This window comes from Brachyhypopomus gauderio, chromosome 13 (genome assembly GCF_052324685.1).
Source record: "Brachyhypopomus gauderio isolate BG-103 chromosome 13, BGAUD_0.2, whole genome shotgun sequence".
NCBI lineage: Eukaryota > Metazoa > Chordata > Actinopteri > Gymnotiformes > Hypopomidae > Brachyhypopomus > Brachyhypopomus gauderio.
Window position 1 is genome coordinate 11489496 of NC_135223.1, and position 20685 is coordinate 11510180.

Below are 20685 nucleotides of genomic sequence, written 5' to 3' on the forward strand. Positions count from 1 at the left end.
CCAAATGTGAATGTTCACAGTTAACACCACAATTTTGAGCTTATAAGAGAAATATCTTCATATATAAAATAATTAATCAAAACTAAATCAAGAAATAACAGCACAAATTGTTATTCAATCCCCAATTCCATAATTGAAATGTTCTTTAAATACTAATTCTGGTCATACTGTTTTAGAAGCATTTATAGTCCACCCACCCTTTTTTTCCTGAAACATCCGGGGGAAATGTGGGGCAGTAAAATGTGAGCACAAAATATTGTGTTCCATGTGACACTGTTCAAAGTGATGCTGTGAATCACAACAAAAACTGTTCAACGGGAAAAAAAGAACATCAACACCAAATTCAGATTCCATCATTTACATCATTCATTAAGCACTGAAATGTGTCACTGTAATGCAAATACACCCCCCTCCCCCCACAGATGAGGCTTTATGTAGTAAGCACAGCGGTGGGGCACATGGAAAGACACAAAGACACATTTGTTCTCTCTCTCTCACACACATACACAGATCCAACCTTCCTGTAGCAAGTCAGAAGTGTAGAAGAACCAGTTCATCGTTCTGCACTGAGACGTCACAGGGTACTGGACACCACAGCAGGCATGTCATTCAATGGCTGTATTATGGTGTGATTTTGGTTTATTTGATCCCAGGAATCAGAAAAAAAATAATAAATTACAAAAAATTACACATTTAATTAAGTTAAACAGAACACAGCTGCTGAAAGGTTTTACCAGAGTTGTGGCTGAAATGCGAAGGCGAGTTGTCCGCTGTCAGCGGGAGGTCAAGTGCTCCTTCATGCTCACTCCACATGTCACTTCCTCTTCAAGAGAGGTATAGATCATTCACTTATATTAGTTCATTAGTGGCTAATTATGCCCCTAGCCCTCCTACTCATTCTTTGCCTATCCTTCAATTTCTGTGCAATCATAATAACAATAATAATAATAATAATTTGTATGTGAGTATTCACTGAAAGAACAAACTCACATTAGTCCCCAAGGAAGGAACAAAATTCATTTAAATGAAATAAATAGGCCTCTACCTTTCTCACTAGTTTCCATTTAAAGCAACATTGAATTAAAAAGACATTTGAAATGCTCTGTTGGGAAAGAAAACATTTTGATTTTTTTCTTCTTTAAATACAGTGATGTACACTTTTGTCGAACACAAAATGTGTTTGGGGCAGATGTGTCAAGTGTAAAGGTCAAAGTGGTGTTGAAATCTCTCAAAGAAGAAAAGGATTGGTGCTGGCTGCTGTAGCTCCACCTCCTCCCACTGATCCTCCCATTCCTCCGCCTACTCCCGTTGGCCCGCCCAAAACCAGTGCGGGCTGACTGGTGCTCCCCGAGCCCATCATCAGGGAGTTTCCGGCAGGGCCCATGGGAGATATTCCACTGAAAGGCATTCCCATTGGACTGGACTGTACCATTGCCATGCCGATGGCAGGGGTTGCCATAGGGACTCCCATCCCTGGCACGCCCATCGCTGGCTGAACCATCCCTAGTGTTGGCGGAGGCATGTGGCATAGCATAGGGTTGGGTGGAACAGGACTGGTACGTAATTGGCTGAGACCAAGCGAGGAGGGCTGGGGAGAGATGGAGGCCATTGAGGTCACGCCGAAGGGGTTGGAAGAAGGAGGTGGTGTTGGTGACACCCCCCTACTGGAGATGTTGCTGCCTGGTGTCACTGCCATACCTGGTGCAGGGGAGGAGCCTAGCAGAAAACAGAGAGAGGCAAAGGGGGGAGTGAATATGCGTCAGCGAATCACGCGCTCCGTATTTATGAGAATTCGCCTGCAAGGATCACAAACATAGTCAGGAACACTGCAAAGTTCCTGAGTATGTTCGCGTGTTGCTTTCCCACCACAATGAAGGATCATGATGTTTAAGTGAAGCAAAATGTGACACACGGCAACACGCACGCGGCCAACCACAGGACGTCTGGGGCTGGTTTTCTTTCTTTCTTTCAGCCAGATGCTGAAGAGAAGACAGAATATACCACAGCTAGAACCGAAAGCAGGAGATTTAAATATAGAACCACATTCATTGACTGTCTTGAGATTCGATACCACGAAGAGAAAGAGGACAGATTAATGCAAACTACACAACGGCCATTGCTTGCTCGCTCTCTGTGGTGAGATTCACGACCCTTGTTTGCTTGCTCTACGCTGACATTTCAGGAGTTCTAAAGTGAATAAAGAAAGAAATAAATAAATAAGGTTAGAGTAATGGAAAAGGAGCCCAGAGGAGTCCATTATAACCAGTAACACAGAGTAGCAGCAAGGCCACAGTTCTGAGGCTGAAATACCCGCAACACTCTGCAGTACTGCACAATGCTTCACCTTGTACTGCCAGACATAAAATGAATTGATGTAAAGGTGTCCCGAGCTTTAAGTCTATCTCCACAAGATTACGTGCGTCATACAGTTTTCTGTGAATGTCTGAAGGTCGGCCAATACGTCACATGCATCATCACACACAGCTTGAGTCGCCATTTTGAGTGCATACCCTGCGTCTGAAGGAAGGGGTTGTGAGAAGCAGCCATGGTGGGAGGGGTCTGTTTGGGTTTGGGTTTGGATGATACGAGCGAGTCGAGGTCCACCAGCGCCGCGTTGGGCCCCAGGAACGACTCCGGCGTTTTCCGAACAGGGAGGGAGGACCCGAGAGACGAGAGGTCAAAGGGTATGGGAGACCCCGTGCTGCCCCCACCACCTGCCTCGCTGCCCGTTACTGCAGAACTTCTCCTCTCTGGATCCCCTTAAAGAGAAGAAAAGATGAGAACGAGAGACAACAAGAGAGAGAGGGAGGGAGGGAGAGAGAGAGGGAGAGCACTGGTCAACAGATGGCTGGTAACAAGAAAATCACCCAATAAAGGTGCTGGAGCTGGTCACGTATCATATAAGATACTTTTTGCTGCTCAGGATTTGAAAGCCTGCAAAACCAGCACAAAAGTGCTTCCTGTGAGCATAGCCAATCTCTGAATACACTGTTATTTAAGTAGAAAGCAAGAAAACATTGAGGATCACGGTGGGTAAACCCCCCTTTAGAACCTAATGAGAACAATGTTTCATTAGCACAGGGTGACACTAAATGGGACCAAAACTGACATAACATTATATAACTGAGGAAGAGGAGCGTTGTCCCAGTCCCATGAGCACGGAACCTGGGCTATTAGCATGACAAGTGTGTGCTCACACTGATATGTCCTTAATCATATGTATACTTTATTTCCATGTAAACATATACCTGTGCCATTAGTGTGTTTAGTGGGGCCACTCCAGGGGTCAGAGGTCAGGGCATCAGTGGCAGGGGCCACCCCATCTCCAGTCCAGGGATCAGATGGCCCCGGAAGTGAGGAGGGGGCTAAGGAAGGGGCCCAGGGGTCTGCACTAGGGGGGGTCACAGCTGGGGAGGACACAAACGGTCAAGGGTCAACGGTATACATGCCACAACAAGCAGACAGGATTGGATGATGGACGATGCTTCACTTCCACGCTGAACTGCGGGTAGCTTCTACAGAGCCCTCTCTGTGGTGTGAACTCTTGACTCCATCAAACACCACAGTGACAATGAGGCTTAAAAGCATTTGCAACCACATGACATGAACCACCACTGAAAAAGTTTTTGTATTGCCCAGTGGCATCCTATGGCCTGCCCTCATGCTGACTTCTTTTGCCATACACACACCAGGGTTCTTCCTCTCACACTGCAGTCCAAACGCACACATTCGATGTCACAGCACAGGAAGAGTGCAGTCGTTACTCACCTGTTGAGGCCCAGGGGTCAGGGTTTGTTCTTGAGGACTCTCCCCACGGGTCTGCCGGGGGAGCTATCGTTGGTGGCCCGCCACCCCAGGGGTCAGCGCTGGGCGGAGAGGCAGGGGAAGCAGCCGCCCAGGGGTCAGTGGGTCCCCAAGGGCCTGCAGCAGGGGCCGGGGTGACTGAGGGAGGGGGAGAGGGGCCGGAGGAGCTCGGAGCTGCGGGAGCTCCCCATGGATCCACTGCACTCAGTTCCATCAGAGAGGACTGAAAACACACACACACACACACACACACACACACACACACACACACGTTAACAGGGATCTCCCTCTTTAATACACAATCATAGAATCAATGTATTGTGTTTTTGCTTTCAATCTCATTGCTCAGTACAAACTCAGATGGTTGAATGGAGATGCTGAATTTGATTAAGTGACCTGACCTCACAAGATGTACAATAATGCTTGTTGGAGTATCGATTGCAGGTTACTTGTATGTGTGAGCAACTGTACATTAAAGTATGCAACAGTTAAACAGAATTCTTTCAAAGGAAAACACATGCTTCCTTTCCTGGCCAGAATTCAGAGCCCATGTTACCTTTAACCGCAATTCTTTCACTTTCTGCACATACTGTAACAAGTCATTCTACGCTTGCCAAGATTCTTAAGTCAAATATTCATATTCATTTTACACTACAAAGCCAATTCATTAAGCCTATTCATACACTGAATAAAGAGCCTGCACCAACATTCGAGTACCCACATGTCATTGTTTTAAACACACACACACACACACGCCCTTTAGTGCCAGAGAGTATTCGCTGAATGGGAGATACAGACAGAACAGGTAACTCTCGAGGAGTGACAGCTGGCCACACAACGACTCAGCCTGTGACATAACAAATAGGCCACTCCTTCAGATCTCTTTGGGACTGACGGGCTCCTTTTATCTGTAGCACACCTCCAACCACTGCCCCGGCCCTCCCCCTTACCCACCCCCACATCCTCTGGCTTGGTCTTCTCCCTCTTGCTCTCCTCTATGGCCATCTGTAACCTCAGGTCGTCTCCTCGACGCAGACGCTCCTCCTGCCAAACACATGCCACCATGACATCAGTACACTCAGCACAGTCCCCAGGGCTTGATGGAAAATGTGCCTTACCATTTTCTGAGGCACTGCTCCGGGTTAGATCAGGAAATTATTAGTGGCCTTAATTCACGAGGCATGCTCTAATGAAATGTCACACATTTTCATATGATTTTTTAAAAAAGGGGTGATTTTTTTTTTTTACCATGCATAAAAATTTTCAAATAATTGAAACTTTATTATCAAAAATAACAAATGTTGTCCTAAAGTCCTAGAGACAGATCTCACTGCTGTAGCGCTTCCTTACACACACACACACACACACACACACACACACACACAAACACAACTGACTAATCACCAAAATTAGACACACTGAGGCTCCGATCAAATTTGTTCTCTGATTTAGAGTTTCAACTTTGGCGAGCAGAGAAGATAGCGGCGCGGGAGCGGCTTCACCCCTGTGACCTGGGTGAACCTTGACCCCTGACCTCTTGGTGAGCCTCCTTGCTGAGAGAGAGTGCGTAGTGGAGATCGGCATCCTCCAGCGGGTCAGCACTAGTCTGGGGGAGGGGGGGTGGGGGGCGAGGACAGGAGTGGATGAGTGAGCAGGGCCCTGCGCACAAACAACCCTGAAGGGCCTTAGTTCAGCACCTAGTGCGCCTACGCTGCCCCAGACGGGCGAGGGCCAACCAGGGTGTGAGGAAGCGAGAGCAGGGGAAAGCGGTTAGGAAGGAGACAGGGAAGCTTCCTAAGGCACCATTATGTAGCGCTGGGTTACCACAGGAAGGTTAGTAAAGGTTCCTTAAAAATGCCATCTGAAGTTCATTCCATGACGTCCTTTCGAATATGAACGGGCTCACTGGGTGTGATTTATTACCAGCCAGCTAATATATGATATATGGCCTTATATCAGCTGTCAGTATATAGAGGGGGCAGAAGGCCGAGGTAGCTGGTTTTTGTATCACATTACTCACAACCTCTGTTGCTGCTTCCTTCAAAGAGCCAAAAAGCTTGAGTGGTTTCAAGGGTCAGGACCATACCAAACCACACCAATGCAGAGAGACTGTGAAGGCCTACTGAAGACAGGGTGAAACTATGGGTCACAAACAAGACTTGTATTTGAACTTCATTACAAGTCTAGCTTGAAAATGACAATAGACAATAGTTTTGTTCTCACATTCAGATGGCATTTTGAGGATTTATTTGTTTTGTTCTGGGAACACTGATCTGACAGCTCTACTAATCAGTAAAAAGAAAAATATATAATAATAATAATAAAGAAGTAAAATATTCACAAATAAAAATACAATGGTGGCGGAGTCTTTCTAAATAACTACACATATTAAATGCATAAATAAATACATAAAAATATATTGCACAATGTGAAAAAAGTAAGTAATAAATTAACTAAATTAATTACTTATGGTTCATAAGTAATTAAATGACAAAAATGCATTTGTTTATTTCTCCAAAAAAATGAATAATGTATTTATTTCAATGACACCACATGTCAAGATGAAAATCAACTTGAAACTTAAATTGTTACTTTTTGACGTGACATGACGTCTGGAACATTCAAGCAGTGAATGACAGGACTCTCCAGAAAAGCACAGAACAGCCTGAGGTCTCCGTGTGTAGCGCGTGCACTGCACTAAAGCCTCGCGGCTTGCTTTACCGATGTAGTCCGTCACGGCTGCAGTCATTACATTCTCTCAAGTCAACAGCACACATTTCATCTGCAGTTAAGACCCCTAAAAACGTCCTCAGAAGACAATTTTTTTCCCTTGCCAAATCTTTTTAATGTCCTGTTTATAGTTTTAACATGCGCTGGCCTTCACTGTCCATGCAAAATGATGAGGCTTTAAAATTAGGTTCATAAAGTCAGTGGTAACTTCAAGATTGACTGAATGTACACAGACATTTCACTCTAAAATAAGCTAAAATAACCTGAGTAAACCAGTTTATAGCATATACAATACATCACTCTGCTTATTTACAGTGCTGTAGGTAAAACTTTCCAAGGCAACTAACCATGCTTGAAACCCAGCACCGTCTCTGAAGTTCCCACCTCAGACGCACTAGGGTTGGGCCCACAGGGTCTAACTGTGTAGTCACCGCTACTCCCCCAACTTCACTTGTGGCATATCCTGCTCAGGGTGGCATCCACAGGGCAGGAGATAAACTTAACGCAGTATAATCAGACAAGGTTGTTTCACTGACAGAAGACCTGCCTTTATTTCTCTGCCCTGTGACTTCAACTTGGCCATACAAATTACCTCAGCAAAATAGGTTACTGAGGGAGAAAGCGAGCCCATGCGTGCCAACATAAACACGCTTAAATGTACGCACACACATACACGTATGCATGCACACCTAGCCAAGTTGTATGCTCACATTTTAGTGAAACTGAGTTAAGACTACTGACCTTAATGACAGCATCGCCCACCAGACATTTCAGAAACAGTGAATCGTCACTTGACCAATTAAAAACAGAACTTTCTTAAACTCATCCCTTAACTTTAGTAAAAGGATCCCATTTAAATTTCATGGCTTATTTAATGTTGTATGAAGTGTCACTGAAATGAATAATTATGTACATTTTATTAAAGACATGCATTAGACAGACATGCATTTTTGTGACATTTGATTTACCCATTCAAATTTTTTACTTCTAAATTTTTTTTATTTATTTATTATTTAAGCAAAGGCTGCAACTACACAATATTAATTTTATTGATGTGCGTGTGCCATGTAGTTGAGTTTGAAATATTGCTCCATTTCTGTTGGCTAGTTTTACCTGTAGCAAGAGGAGCCGACGGCTGATTGGTTCAGTAACTATACCTGCTCCGCCTCCTCTTTGCTCATGGCCAGTGCTAACTGCAGCTGCAGGTCCTCCTCCCCTGAGCTCTGAGGCCACGCCTGCTCGGAGTCTGTACCAGAGTGCAGTCCTCCTAAAGCAGGAGCCGAGGGAGCCGAAGACGCTGGGGGTTAAACGTTATTACAGGCATTATGACTGGAGAAGTAAAGTGGCAAAGCACAGGGTGCCTCCTGGCTCTCTGTCAAAGGCCAGCTGACACAGCATCAAGCCTTGCTGTAAGCACACGAGGTTGGGTTCGGGTGGACTCTGCTTCAGCGGGGTGACTCACCACTGGAGGTCTGTGCCATCTTCTCTTTGGTCTTGAGTGCGTGGATCCGCTCTTCCCGTAGCCTCTCCTCATCTTTTAGCAGTGTCACCAGCTGCTTGGCCTTTTCTCGTACATTCACACCCTGAAAACAGACATAAAAGCTTTAAATCAAGACATCTCAACATGAATATATAGCCATCTACCCCAAAGGCAAATGGCAAATATGGACAGAGATAAAGAAAAAAAAAAAGCTTCCACCAGGTCACCATTTGAAATGACTAATTCATGACAGGTCTGTCCTCTTGTCCAATTACAATGCACAATTCTTAACAAGGATTAACTAAAATTCAGAAGTAAATTATCTTGGGCAAATGTTTCCCTGACCTGTCAAACAAGCTGTTGCATAATATGATTAATTTGTTTAAACACCAGAGTGGCCCATTCTAACATCATCATCTTGCTTTCAAAAGAAATATAATCCCACATAAACTGACGCCAAAGAACCTGACAGCAATAAGATTCCCTCACTTTTTTACCTGACACTGAAACGGTTAGCTATAAACATTCACATAAAAACATTTTGTAATTTGAAATTTAATTACAGAAATGGTCAAATCTAGTCCTTAGATTACTTAACTAAACCCTAACTCCACCTTTTACATCCCACGTCTTCTTACCTATACCATAACCCCACCTTTTATATCCAAGTTCCACACAGAATAATTTAACTCACAGCAATCACTCTGAAGATAACTTTCGTTTTGCTCTAACTTCGGTCTTAATAAACTGTCACACAAAAGGTTGCTCCATAAACAAAGGCAACCAGCTCTGCTGGCACTTTGCTCCAGTTGACAGTTTGGTAGAGATATGAGGGAACGAATTCAGCAACAAATATGAATGTGGTCTGAGCCTTAGGGCCTATACAGGTTTCTATCAGTGATGAATGAAGGAATCCCAAGCTGCATCAGGAAATTCCACAGAAACGCCCATGGTATCAGTCTGAATCAAAACACAAATGTGGTGGAGTCATGCAACGTGACAATGATCCAAAACACATGAGTAAGGAGTCAAACCACTGAATGACAAACAAAAAAATATTTTTACAGAAATGGTGTGAAGAAGAAAGTGAAGAAGAAGTGAAAGTTTTGTATAGTGAAGTGGATGAGAATGATCAGGACCAATCATCAGCTACAACAGGCACTGAAGGTTACTGACATATGTGGTGGAAAGATATAAGAGCATTAACATTAACAAGCCATTAACAAGCTTGATAGTTTTATTAAACAAATGGTTTAAACTATGACGATTTAAAATGATGTAAGGTTGTGAAACGAGAATGTCAGAAAAAGTCATTCAGACATCCAGATTATTCCCAATCACTTCCCAACAGTAGATCATTGTCTAAACTGCCTAAGAGACTGGGTTGGCCTAACTGATATTGCTGCGAACTGGTTCTAGTCTGGTACCATTTCTGGCCAGTCATGAGAACTATGTAATACATAATAATAAGAAAATACCTATGAACTCTACATGCTATGCCGTTGTGTCCCCCAGAGCTCAATTTTGGGACAACCACACTATAATCTTTATATAGTTCCACTGGGCATAGCAATCAATAAACATCTCTCATTCCACTAGTATGCAGATGACACACAATTTCATAAATCCCTAGCTATTGACAAGGTTCCAATTACTTATTTTTTTGTATTAAATATGTCAAGCCATAATGGAATCTATCATCATAATGTAATTTATAATGGATATAATATAATTATCATCATAATGGAATTTATCATTATCAGGAATGTCATGAGAACTTATTTGGAGACCCAAAACGATATCAAAACCTAGGTGTCACATTTGACAAGCAAATCATCTTAGTCTTAGTTTTTTAACATTGCCACGGTCAGAAGAATTCTCACAGCAACTGATAGTGAAAAACATCAGCATGCATCTGTATCTTCATATCTGGACTACTCTAATGTCCTGCTCGAATGTCTCCATAAGAGAAATATTTCAAACCTACAGAGAGTTCAAAAAGCAGCACTAGAGTAGCACACTCAAAGATGAGAGAGGATATTACACTGATTCTGAATTGCATTAGCTGCCTGTGTTACCACTGCTTACTTTGAAATGTTTACATGGTCTTGCAGATCTCAAGAGTATGATAGAGCTATGCACCCTCGATGGCTCTCAGCTGATGTCAAAATTCTGATGGTGCCCACCATCCAGAAACTCTGGAATTCTCTCCCAGACGACATGAGTGCCCTCAACAATAAAAACACTTTTAGTTATGAGTTTTCATTTTGTAGGCTGCTCTGCCTCAACTGCACTTTTAACATGATCATTGTTGTAATTATTCTTTTTAACCTTTACTTTTTACTTTAAATAACTTGCCTTAAAGGATTCATTATTATTATTTTTATTCTACTTTAAATAACATTTTGCTAAATTCCTTTAATGTCTTATTTTTTATTGTATTGTTAAACACAATTATTTAATTTGGCATAATTTTAGATTTTGTCAAATATCTGTCTGTGGTGATAGTTCTCAGGATGTAATAAGCTTTATTATTCGTCTACATATTCACTATTGTCTGTAAAGCAAATTGTAAACTGTGTTTATACAAATCAAGTTTATGAGTATTAACAGCATTGTGGCATTCATTTTTAATTACTAGTTTTAATGTCAAACAGAACTAGCCAGCACAGTTCTGCAGGCTACAGAACCGCATCACCCACGCAAGCAGCTGGATGCTAAATGTCATGTCACTTTCTATAAACTTATTTCTGATTCATAAAGGACGGTACGCTGTACGCATGCACAAGAACATTGTTAGTTTTTTATATACTGTATTTACGATCAAAGCGTATCTAAATATAGGGTCATGCTTAACGACAAAAACTGCTTTACGATGGACTTTTCAGTCTCTAACCCCCATTGTTAAGCGGAGACTCACTGTACATTTAACAGAACTGATCAGTTTCTGAACGGTGCCTGTAGCATATCATGTGCAACAGTTTTGGCTTTCAGCCGGTGTTTATCCGGTGTAATTTGTGTGTTAACGGGCCGCCCAATGGAGGATGGGTTCCCTTTTGAGTCTTGGTTCTCCCGAGGTTTCTTCCTAATCCCCACCATCATAGGGAGTTTTTCCTCGCCACTGTCGCCTTTGGCTTGCTCATTAGGGTTCTGGACCCATAGTATTGTTAACCTTTTAAATCCTGTAAAGCGCTTTGTGACAACATGTGTTGTGAAAAGCGCTATACAAATAAACTTTGATTTGATTTGATTTATCCTTCATTTATCCGCGCATAAAGACGCTACAGATTATATTTATAATACAGTTTCGATTTATGTTTCTATGCATAAATAAGAGCTAGACTTTAATTATCCATCACAGCAAACGTCACGGCATTATCTATGTCCAAAGCCACACTGGCTCAAGGGTGTTAATTATTTAAAATAAAAAACACACTGGCTAAACCGAAGTTCACCTCTGACTACGACTTCGCAGTATTACAGCAGTATTACAGCAGTATTATGTCTAAATATCTAGTTAGGACAAAACTAGAGTGCTCAATGAACATCAACTAATGAACAATGAACTAAGTTATAGTCACCGTAACTCCCTAATCTCATCTGTAGCGTCTTTATGCGTATGCAAACGAGGGGACTCGGAATTTGGCACAACACATGTTGGTTTGAATATATTTCTCCGTCGTGCCTGCTGGTTGCATGTGCTAAATGAAAATGAGCACTTTCTTCTTTGATTTACAACTTTGACCTACCACCTGATTAACTTTCTGCTCCGCCCCCTGACGGGTGAAGAAAAGTCTACAGAAAAGCCGCACCTCAATATAAGCTGCATGGTTCAAATCGTGGTGAAAAAAGTAGTGGCTTATAGTCCGGAAAATACGGTATAGCTAATATTTAAACACAATCCAGAGAAGCATGCAGTAAAGAAAGAAGACTGCCTCATTTAGCTAAATCACCAGAACAGTTATGAATAAGAAAGTAATGGTAATATACAACTGCAAGGCTAAACTAATCTAATACAAAAAAGAACCAAAAAGCCAGATATGAATGAAATGAAAGCTGCATATTCCTTTGTTGTGGAAGGATGTCTGCTAGCTTCTGTCATACTAGCTAGCACATATGTTAGTCTGTGCATGTGATGGTCATGGCAGAACCTTCACTGCTTAATTCACGTTCTATTTTCACATGACTGAATGTTTGTTTTCCTTTACTCATTTCTATGTTATTCATTTGCTTGCTAGCATAAGGTAATCTAAATCTGGTTAAATCCTACACTACCAACAATCACAATTAAGCGCCAGCAATGTTGATCATGTGATAACTTATAGCCAGTGACGTTAACACCATCACTGTCCTATACATTTGCTTCATAACATTGCGTGTGGACACAAAAGATGCAACCAAAGCATTCTTAAGAACAGCATTAACAAAAAACAAACAAAACTATCCAAAGATATCAGCTGCTGTCATCACAATATTATTTTCAAAATGGAATGAAAGCCAATAAAGAATTGTATGCACGGTGCATACAGGATTACCACAGCCAGCACAAGGTTGGGGTGGTGGGAATCTGAAATCAAACGACGAATTGTTAAAAGTACAAGAGCAATAAGTGCCTTGGTGGTACTGTATAGGAACGACTGTAAGCCCCAACAGTACTTGTGGTTTAAACCTGGTTATCTTTTTTATGTAAAGTGTTCTAGTTGCATTGCTCTTGTGTAACCTGGATGCACTATGTTTTTAAACTTTAGTTCATTTGTTCAGAACTAAAGGTCAGTTTGATCCCAATTGGAAGTCCTTCAGTAGAGCTGTGTGTATTCACTGAAAGTGAAGAATGTGCAGTGACTGCGTTCCTAACTGCAAATATGCAGAGAGTTTGAAGTGAGGGTTGAAGTACATCCACGTGAGAGATGTGTGTGTGTGTGTGTGTGTGTGTGTGTGTGTGTGTGTCCGCGCGTGTGTGTGAGTGAGTGAGTGTGTCAGCCCGAGTGGGAGTTAAGCTTTCATATACTTGTGCTTTTCCTCTTTGGTCTGAAACCTTGATATTTTCTAGAACATTATGTGAATTATAGCACACTGGAAGTGTCTGGAGTTCTCAGTCTTGTATTGTTCAACTACCACAGAAATTAGCAGGCTACCTTTAACCCACTCTCTCTGTGTGTGTGTGTGTGTGTGTGTGCGCGCGCGCGCATGCATTTACCTGGTCCTTGCCATCCCTGTCTATGTACTGGAAGTCTTTGAGTGTCTGGACAGCATAGATGTTTTCCCTGCATTGCTGTGCCACTCTCTCTGACCCCGTCTTTATCAGATACTCCATAAGAGTCATAGCCTGAAAATCACCAGGGTAAAGAGCACTGAACATCAGAGCCATTAAACCCAACATGCATACTGAGCCCCGTGTTCAGGGTGAAGTCCTGGGTGAAGTCCTGACCTTATACACGTGCCTCCAGTTCTTGCCATGGTCGTTGAGCCTCTTCCACACCATGCTCATGATCTCTGAGAACGCCACTACGTTGTACGTCAGGTCTGCAATCTCTGACATGAGAGAACTAGATGGCCCCCAAGGGTCATTGGAAGTCGCTTCCCTGACCTGGTAGAAAGTATCAATGCACATTTAGTGACGCTCCCTTATGGACAGGGGTTAGCTTATAGAAACCTAAGGAGATGAAATAGTATGACAGGAGTGTAAAGCAAAAGACCATTGTAGTAATTCGGTTTGTTAAATGCACTGCTTTTCAGCTATTTCAATATGAAACATGGCAGTCAGTGTCGTTACTTACAGGAAAAAGTAAAAGAGTTCATCTGTGAGGCGAAATATAGATCAGAAAAGCAGAAGTGATACCAACACCATGTACATTAAACTCACAGGACTTAGCAGGAGATTTTTAAACTTTTTAAACGAAGGACCCAAATAAGACAGTCAGTACTATACTCAGAGGTAGGGATGCACCGAAATGAAAATTCTTAGCCGAAACCGAAAACCGAAAATTAGGAAACCAAGGCCGAAAGCCGAAAACCGAAACACCGAAATAGCCTACATTATACCAATTATTAGTAACATTGGATTTATGGCTAACCTCACTAAAATCAAGGCATTGCTATTCAAAGTATAAATCAACTACAAAATTTCATTTGAAAATATTTATTTAGCACTGACATTACAGTAATGCATATTATAAAATAAAATTAGTGGTGGGCCGATAACGACGATAACGCTGACAACGGCCGACCCCTAATTAAATTTAACTCGCTTGCAGACCGTTTTTATCTGAGAGGATAAATATATGTATTTTATACGAGTTAAATTTAATTATAACTGACTGGCCTGAAAGATAAATATAAATTCTCTCATAAAAACGTGACGTGAGTTGCAACAACATTAAACAGCTCAGGTAAACACGCTTCTGAGAAATGTCGTCTGCTCGGCAAAACATAACGGGGCTCAATGTGCTCTATTAGCCTACGAAATCCCTACGACAGAGAACGGCTGATCGTCTGGCAGCGAGTTCCATAATTTTTGGTGTAATGTCCTTTGCCTTGGCGCCATCACTGGAAAACTTTTTTGCTAGCTTTATCCAAATAAGCGCGTGCAGGTGGCGATTTTTGCTTGCGTCATCACAGTACATTGTTTCGGCCGTGTTGTTTCGGTGATGAAAGTATTTCGGCCGAAAACCGAAAATGCAAATTTAAGCCATTTCGGCCGAAAATTTTCGGTGGCCGAATTTTCGGTGCATCCCTACTCAGAGGCAAATCAAAGATTTTTAAAATATACCATTATAATATAAACTAGAGATGGCTGGATAACAATTTTTCAATGTCATAACAATATCTTGCATGTGAATGTTCGATATTGATCAGATATGTTTTCATTAGAAACCATTCCAGAGCTGTGGTCACTTTCTGGGGAAATTAGTTTTTGTGTGGACATATCATATATGCCAGGAGTAGCCAACCTGCAGCTCGCTCTTTGCCTGGTTTAATGCGGCTCCCCAGCCGGTCCACTCTCACCTGCACTAACGGTCTGTGTCGTGGCCCGGTTACCTCATCAGCTCTGAGGGCGACACACTGCTACACCTTCGTGGTGCGAGGTTTGATTACAAGCCTAGCGAGCCGCTAATACCTTTAAAACGGGAGACTAGCGGCATGAAGAATCTGTGATATTGTGACTCTGCTTTGAATCTTGTTGGTGAGACGCAGTGTTCTGTCACACGTTTTGGGATAAACCACATACGAGGTGTAGCAAAGGCACCGCACACGACTGAGGGAGGCTTGAGTGAAAAGAAGGGATGAGTGATGCAGGGTTGCCAACTCTCACGCAATGAGCATGAGACACACGCATTTGACCGTCTTCACACGCTCACACATCCGATTTCTCTCACGCTGGAAAAAATCTAGTTTATTTACCTCAGATCTACATCTATGATTCAATGAGTTACAAATTCGCCAACCACTCGCGATCGATCGCGATATAATACTTGTACCCTTATAATACTTATATCCGCTAATAATTTACACTCTCCACCCCCCCCCCCAACAATTTATAATCACCCCCCCCCCCCCCCTTTGCTGTAACACAGTAAAAAAGTGGCTCTTGGTCTCTGACGGGTTGGCCACCCCTATATATGCTATCTTTACAGATATCAGGCATGGATATGACATATAAATAAGATAATAAAACTATGTTTACAACACTAAAGCATTTTGGGCTTTCTTTTTCTTCTTCCATTGCCATACAGACAGTACCTCTTTTAGCGAGCCTTATTGCCTTGGTCGCTACATTCTTGGTTCACAGTTATACTCACTAAACACACTCTCTTCTCAGTACGCCTGCCTCACTTCATTACTCCTGAAATGTACTGAATTACTGTACGCAGCTGTAACTCCACATCAACTTAACAACACTGTTGTGAATTTCTGCAATAAATATTTATTCTGCCTGCCATACACCAAACGCACATTCACAGCTGCTACATAATGGCCCTGAAGAGCTTCATGTGAAAGCTGAACATCTGTGATGTGGTTATGAGCGTCTGGAGGACAATGGCTAGTGTGTTCTTCCTCTGACCCATGAAGCCACCACGTCATCTTCCACTACCAGCCACACAGTGCTGCTACCCAACTGCACGAAGAACTGATGAAGAATGCAGCACATATATCCTGACAACGGAGAGACAGGACAGCTCCCCTCGTTAACTTATCACCCCAGCTCTTGGGTTAAAGGGCAAAGGGTTTCACAGGTTTAGGGTGTCCCTGCTCTGGCCCTCCTGAACCAGGCGATCAGTTCATCATTAAGGGCTTAAGATGTTCAAGCAGGTGTCTAGAGCCGTAGGAAGAAGCGGTGCCTATTGCACTATTGCAGTGTTGAATAAGTGGCAAAAGTGCCCCATATCCAGCTCTCATTGACTATGTTTGCCGCTTGTAGCCAATTAGCAAACATGATACCTACACAGCACAATGGAGGAGTACAAGTGTGTGTGTGATCACTGACTGATCATTTCAATAAAAGAACAGGAAAACACACAGTGCAGGGACGGAGTTGGAGAAAATGATCAAGTTCTCACCTTTATCTCTGCTTCAGAGTAATTGTGAACGATGTTCTTCACTTGTCGCCTTAACGATGAGGTCGACATGGCAACAGGGCGGTTAACAGGTTCCTGTAAAATCTGACAGAGTATAAAACAAGGTCAGTAAAGCACTAATACAAGTTGGGACAAAAAGCCTTGCAAGCTAACATACAGACCGATAAAGGCATACAGAATATAAATAATGGAAAAAGTATACCTGAAACTGGTAGACTAACAGTCTGAAAGACATTAGATATGCTAAGATAGGGTTCTATAATTGCATTTATATAGTGCCTTTCACAAACCCAAAGACGCTTCACATCATCACAAACACAAAAAATCCTGAAGTCACTATACATGTTATTTGTTATTTCCCCTTCATCGGTTATAGAAACTAACGGAAAAAACCATTGACAGTGCTGTCAAGGATGTTTTTCCAGTAAAACAAGACTTCAAATCAAAATAAAAATATCTTCCATTTGACTCACAGACACAAATATAATACTGATTGAATGTTTATAATCTCTCTGCTTGTTTTGTGAGTTATGAGTTAGACATAATAACTATAATGTTACAACATGATTTTTGTAAAAAACCATGACTCTGAACCATACTCTCAGAGTGCTGCTTACCACGGACATTGATTTGTGGATCTGGTGAATTTGTCAGATTCTCTCATCACCTTTGAGCTCCCAGAACATTACTGGACCAATCGGTGGAAACATCCATGACTGGTAAGGCCACTCTGGGCACATGAAGTGGGATTTCTGTTTCTTACTTATTTCTGTTCATTATTAGAAATGTTTGATTGTGAGGTAGTTCAGAAAGATTCTAATCTAACTGCTGTGAAAGGTTCACACTCCTCCAACAAAATAAAACATCAGGTATATACCCCCACCATCAGGCTCCTACACTGAGCTACCTGAATAAACTACAGCTGATCAAAGTAAATACCTTTGTGTGTGTGTTTTTCCCTAAAGCTGAATGTTGGAAACAATTTCTAGCAATGCAAGACAAAACAATGGATTGGCATAATTCATATCTCCTGCAACTACAGTGGCACGTGGTTACCAGGGCACGTCAGTGTTGGACTCCGACCCCCTCTCCGTCTGCTCTGGTCAGGATCACGGAGTCTTTAGCCGGTCCACTGCTCCGAGCCTCCGCACGGCCACATCAGGGCCCAGAAGAGCTGGGGAGAATTAACGGCTGAGGAGAGAGAGAGCAGAGGGAATGGGCATTAGAGGAGCATGGCAAAGAGTGAATGCCATGAGTGAAAACACACTGCTCTCTTACAGCATATCAGTGCTGGGGTGGAGACACAATCGAGCTTACCTCAATGCAATGAGGAAAATACATAGAGCCAATAAATGGTGCTGGTAAACACCTCTCTGTAGAGCATGTCTCTGTAGAGTCCTCAGTTACAGCACCGGGGTAAAGCATACCATTACCAGGTCACATAAATACAGCTTGTGGCACAAGGAAGGTATGCCACAACCTTTATAATGTAACTTAGCACTGAAGCATATTAAGACTTTCACTGATGAAACAGAGCTGAGCTGGAAATGCTCAAATGAGTTTGCTACCAGATTTAAGGCCTTTTCATCTCTGGCATAGATAGACAGAGCCTCTTTGTTTGGCAATTTAGTTATGGAAAAGGCACACACCCACTTTGACCTCTGACCCCTCTTTAGTAAATGTGTACAAATACCAGTGAGAGGTGTGTTTGGCTGATATATCTGGACTCCCGGTACAGTAAGAGGGGAAACCTGAATTTCAAACCACTGTTCATAAAACAATACTAGAAGAGTTGTAACTCCATTGTGTATGAACAATGACAACGTAGAAACAGTAAACTGAGTAATGTATTAGGCTAAAGCATTTGTTTAGGTTTCTGGCTGATGCCCGTTGAACCTCACCAGTATATCTGAAGGCAATATACCTTCAAACCACTCATTCCATCCAGAATTATATGTATGTAAAAAGTCTATATAATAAGTATCATATATAATACTAGGCCTATAAAATGCACACACACACACATATAATTATCCTAGCTCAAATAACTGTACACAACAAACCCATCTATTACTCATTTACTAAAAAATGATTAAAAAAAACAACATTTGATTTATTTGTACATAAATATATTTGTATATGCCCCATTAAACAGACGGCTTGTTGATTGCTTTCCCCTAGAATCACCGAAATGTATTAGGGCGATCTGAAAACCTTCATATAAAATGATAAACATAAGAAAAACGGTCTAAACGTAAAATGACTTACATTTGTGAAAACAAAATGAGAGATTTGACAGACTAAACACGGAGTGTTGATGACACACTATGTAAATATGATTAAGGTTACATAACAGGCTAATAGGAGTGGATAACAGGTCCAAAGTCGGCTGGGGGATTGTAAGCGCAGAGAGAGAAGCGATGTGAAGTTTAATAAAACCATCTCCTGTCCTATAACCAACCCCTCGGCGGATAAACAGATAATAATGGAAGTTATCAGTAGCTAACAGGTGTCATCGAGAAGCAACAGTTGATCAGCAACAAGAACAACCTCATAAATACACTCTAACTGTTAGCCAGCAAACGTCCGTTACACATTATAAACGCCCGCAGGTTAAATATCAACACAGATCCAACTGTCACTTCAGCCGCACACGGGGCTAACGGGAACACTTTCACTCCCGTTACACCCGACACTCGCCGGTTAGCTGACCCGCACAGGCGGCCCGTCCGGACCTCCATGGGTACTGCAGGTGACGGTAGACACACGGAGGCTTGGCGGGCCGAGGTGAAGTGAGCCCGGGCTCGTATACGCGCTAGCGGCGCAAGCTCACTCCCGCACTTACCCTTCAACTCCGGCGCTGTCGCGGTAAGACATCGGAGCGAAAGTGCAACTGCTCGGCGAGGTGATACGAGCACCGACCTATTTCCTAGCGATGCTCCGTCACATAACATATGTGTGTTTAAAACCGGCCATTTGTGTGAGACTGATGTTCGGGGTGTGTGTGTGTGTGTGTGTGCGCACCAGTGTGAGGAAACTGTCCTACTGTAATAACTACAGCCTAGCCAGCTAGCCGGGGGTGCTAACTAGCTAGCGAAACTTAGCGGTTCATGTTGCTCTCAGACAGGTATTTATTATTGTATCACCTGACAATACCTTTCTTTATTATGTCTTTTTGCCAGTCAATATTCACTGTGTATATTATATACACTGTGTCGTGTAAAACGTGTTAACGGCGAATCGACACTATTTTCTACAATAAAGTGTGTACTGACCCTTGTGTTGCTCGATACAAGGAGATGGCGGCACTTCCGCTTCCGTTTTCTAAAACCGGATGGACCGCACCCCCTTGTGCGTTCTTAATTTTTAATATTTGTCGCAGCGTGGTTCGTTGAAATAACAAAACCCCATATATTTACTGGTTTTCTAACAGAAGCCACTAGGGACACTCCATACAAAATCGTGAAAGAGAATGTTTATCACAGATGAACACTCCTCAGATCACCCCACAAATTAAGCACTCAAAAGGAATGTTGTACATCGCCATACAGATAATCTCATAATATAACTATACAAAATATGTTGGAGGAATACTATAGGCTATAAAGGTTTATGTGTACACACACGCATACACACACACACACACACACACACACACAGTGGGCCAGTGGAAATGTAAACTTTTCTATATATATATTGTACCAAATCCTCTTGCACATACAAGAGAATTTCAAGCACTGGAGTTTTTGTAAAAGAGAATCAGTAACATGAATTTCAACAAACCAACTAAAACATAACCTGCTCAAGGAAGAATACTGTGTAGGCCTATTTAAAGATGTAAACAAAAGAAGTTAAACGGTTTTAATCTTAATAGAGGTGGAATACTTGTCATTTGTAGAAAAGACATTAACCAGAGGGAATAAATCATAGTCACACACATCTCTGATACCAGATGTTATAAGCACAAGAGCTCTCTCCACAGTTTCAGTCTTCTGCTCAGTTGACTATTAATCATGCCATTTTAGCCAGACACCTCCCGGAGTAATGGGAGTTAGTATGTGTAACAGTAGTTAGTATGTGTAACAGTAATTAGTA

General features: G+C 42.2%; 1 protein-coding gene across 4 annotated transcripts; it reads right to left on the reverse strand.

The window, feature by feature from the left end:
- Positions 1-1090: 1090 nt before the first annotated feature.
- Positions 1091-19859, reverse strand: epn1a (epsin 1a). Of its 4 annotated transcripts, none has more exons than XM_076970887.1 (13): positions 19436-19859; positions 17647-17781; positions 16573-16674; positions 13443-13601; positions 13212-13340; positions 7997-8117; positions 7692-7831; positions 5339-5410; positions 4759-4848; positions 3769-4027; positions 3249-3407; positions 2511-2759; positions 1091-1716 (listed from the first exon to the last, which is right to left on the reverse strand). In XM_076970887.1, the coding sequence occupies exons 3-13, from the start codon at positions 16639-16641 to the stop codon at positions 1229-1231; spliced, it is 1935 nt and encodes a 644-aa protein (XP_076827002.1). In that variant the 5' UTR covers positions 16642-16674; positions 17647-17781; positions 19436-19859; the 3' UTR covers positions 1091-1228. The 4 variants fall into 4 exon arrangements, 3 of the variants coding, with proteins under 3 accessions (XP_076827002.1, XP_076827004.1, XP_076827003.1); XM_076970888.1 differs by having other exon boundaries at positions 1573-2187; XR_013120630.1 differs by having other exon boundaries at positions 1585-1716; positions 1925-2759.
- Between the last annotated feature and the right edge of the window lie 826 nt (positions 19860-20685).

Bases quoted from the DNA above. Each gene is read 5' to 3' on its own strand.
- epn1a (XM_076970887.1), bottom strand. From the start codon at position 16,641: ATGTCGACCTCATCGTTAAGGCGACAAGTGAAGAACATCGTTCACAAT. The intron at 3,408-3,768 runs GTGAGTAACGAC...TGTCCTCCCCAG, and splicing joins TGACCCCTGGGCCTCAACAG to CTGTGACCCCCCCTAGTGCA. The intron at 1,717-2,510 runs GTATGCACTCAA...GTTTTCTGCTAG, and splicing joins CCCCTTCCTTCAGACGCAGG to GCTCCTCCCCTGCACCAGGT.